The 2,348-nt window shown below is 51.6% G+C and overlaps 1 protein-coding gene across 1 annotated transcript in view; it reads left to right on the top strand.

The window, feature by feature from the left end:
- The window catches only part of MYO5B (myosin VB), a 98,547-nt gene that overhangs the window by 51,982 nt on the left and 44,217 nt on the right, over positions 1-2,348 (top strand). Inside the window, exon 9 of the mRNA XM_019518298.1 lies at positions 1,172-1,208. Within this exon, the coding sequence (XP_019373843.1) occupies positions 1,172-1,208 (37 nt within the window). The remainder of the gene's footprint in view (positions 1-1,171; positions 1,209-2,348) is intronic.

Raw genomic sequence — 2,348 nt, 5'->3', positions numbered from 1 at the left:
ACTCTTTGTATGGCCTGCCCTGCTGCCCCTTGACCATGCGACTGGCCCTCCTCTGGACCTTCTCAATGTTGGCCACATCCCTCTTGAAGTGTGGCACCCAGAACTGGATGCAGTACTCCAACTGCGGCCTGACCAGTGGTGCATAGAGGGGGAGGATCACCTCCCTGGACCTGCTTGTGATGCATCTGTAGATGCACAATAAGGTGCGGTTAGCCTTACTGACCACTTCCTCACATTGGTGGCTCATGTCCATCCTGGAGTCAACAATGACTCCGAGATCCCTTTCTGCCACCGTGTTGACAAGAAGGGTGTTCCCCAGCCTACAGGTGTGTTGCTGGTTCCTTCAACCAGAGTTCCTGCCTTCCCACCTTAAATTGTTGGAGGGCTGTGGTCAGATAAAATGTCCCCCTCAGAAGACATCCTCCGACTCGCTATCTTCCAGATAACTACGAGTCTGCAGCCTGACTATTAGAGTAAGTAGTGTAGAGTGTTGCAGTAGATGCAGGACATTAAGTAGTGTTTCAAAGTTCAGCCATACTTGGGAGCTTTCAGATAATTAAACTGTTAATTAAATATATCATTCTTTGTCTCTGTGCGATTTGCTTTTGGGAATCGTGGAGACGAGAGGAGCGTCTTCAAGCGCGCACAGTGAAAAGGCAGTGAGGGATGGCTGTTGTCTTTTGTCGCTTCCAGCAAGATCTCAGAAGTAGTCGGGAAAACACCTACAGATAATCTAACAATGATTAAACCAATAGTAGTTTAGTTCTCTAACATGTACCGAGAAATTATCTAATTTCCCACAAATTTCCGTAGGGTCTTTTCATCAGTCAGTGACAGCTTGTAGCAGGACTCGGCCCCCAGAGGTGGCCAAAAAACACCTGCCCCCACTCCGGCTTCTTGAAGTACCCTCCGTGTGTCTTGTAGTGTGTAAGGAGGCTGCCCCCAGGGTCCCAGTGTGTGCCTCAATTTCTCCTTGCTGTGCCTAGTTAGCCCCAGTCTTGCCCATTGGGCACTAAATTGTGGCCCTCTTGGCCCTATCAGTGACTTGGGGCACCAGTTGCCTTATGGACTATGTTCGTGGCCTCCATTCACCCCTACAGTTAGTCTGCTTGGTCTAAGCTTATCTGGTTTCAGCTTTTCCCTGGCTTTAGCCTCATTCCCATGGTCTCAGCCCTCCTGGCCTTGGCCTAACTCCTCCAGCCCTCTGGGCCCTGGCCCCAGCACAGCTACTGTTGCATCCACAGCCCTCAGGGTCCCTGATCCCAGGCTGAGCTGCTTTCACTGCACCAGTCCTCAGCCCTCTGTGACCCTGGCCCCAGGCCAGGCTGCTTTCACTGGCCTTATCTCTTCCAGTCTTGGCCTTGCTTATCCGCACTAGCCCACAGCCCTCTGGGTCCCTGACCCCAGGCTAAGCTGCCTGTCCCGGAGTGCCCTACCAGGCACTCCATCCTTCCCTACAGCCATAATCTGGGCTCCGGTCTCAAACTTAACCACAGCATAAATACAAGCAGACTGCTTCACAACTAAAATTCACCTCACTCTGGGTCACTGCCAACTTGCCAGCCATAAGTCCCTCTAGCACTCTCCTGCCAGCATTATGGGACAGCTTGGGTGGCTGCCAGCTTGGGTGGCAGCCATCTCCCCCAGGAGCTCCTCTCTCTGCAGCATGCAGGGTCAAGACTGCCCACCTGGTCTCAGGCACAGGGCTTGTGTGCCCCAAAACCCACTGCAGTGCCTGGAGGTCTGCCCCTTGGCTGCTTACTGCAGTGCAGCTAACCCCAGGGTAGGTACTCCCCCAGGGGTACCTCTTACTGTTGCTGTGTCTGGCCTGCTGGCTTTCTAGCAGCTGGCTTTTGCCCTGCTGCCTGCCCCACGCAGAAAGCTTTGCCTACTACACTCTCCCCTTAGAGGAACAGGAACCTCTGGCTTCTTCTTGTGCACCTGCTATATTGTGTTAAAGGCTACACTATGTAGAGGGGCAACCATGGATTTCCCCTCTCTCGTCTTTTTCTGGGCAGTCTGTTGCCACTGTCCAAGCTATTCTCCACCAATCCCTGCCCATCCTGGCACTCCCTGCAGCCTTGCCTGTAGTCTGGGTGCAGGGTAGTTCTTCACAGCGTGTTGGCCAGTGGCTTAATTACTTCCTGGTTCCTGAGTGAGTGTTTTTCTGCATTTTTATTTCTACATCAGGTCAGCTCATAAACTGTGGGCTTCAATCAATGAATAAAATAGTGCTACTAGGATGTGGCTTGATTATGTTCCTGAAAATAAATAACTGATTTCCCCTTGCTGCTGTACTTAAAGATTCAATTACCTTTCCTATAACAAACACAATATATCCTGTGGTT

This window comes from Gavialis gangeticus, unplaced genomic scaffold, assembly GCF_001723915.1.
Source record: "Gavialis gangeticus isolate Ggan-Ray unplaced genomic scaffold, GavGan_comp1, whole genome shotgun sequence".
NCBI classification, from domain to species: Eukaryota; Metazoa; Chordata; order Crocodylia; family Gavialidae; genus Gavialis; species Gavialis gangeticus.
The sequence above is the reverse complement of the archived record's forward strand: the minus strand, read 5'-3'. Positions and strand labels throughout refer to the sequence as shown.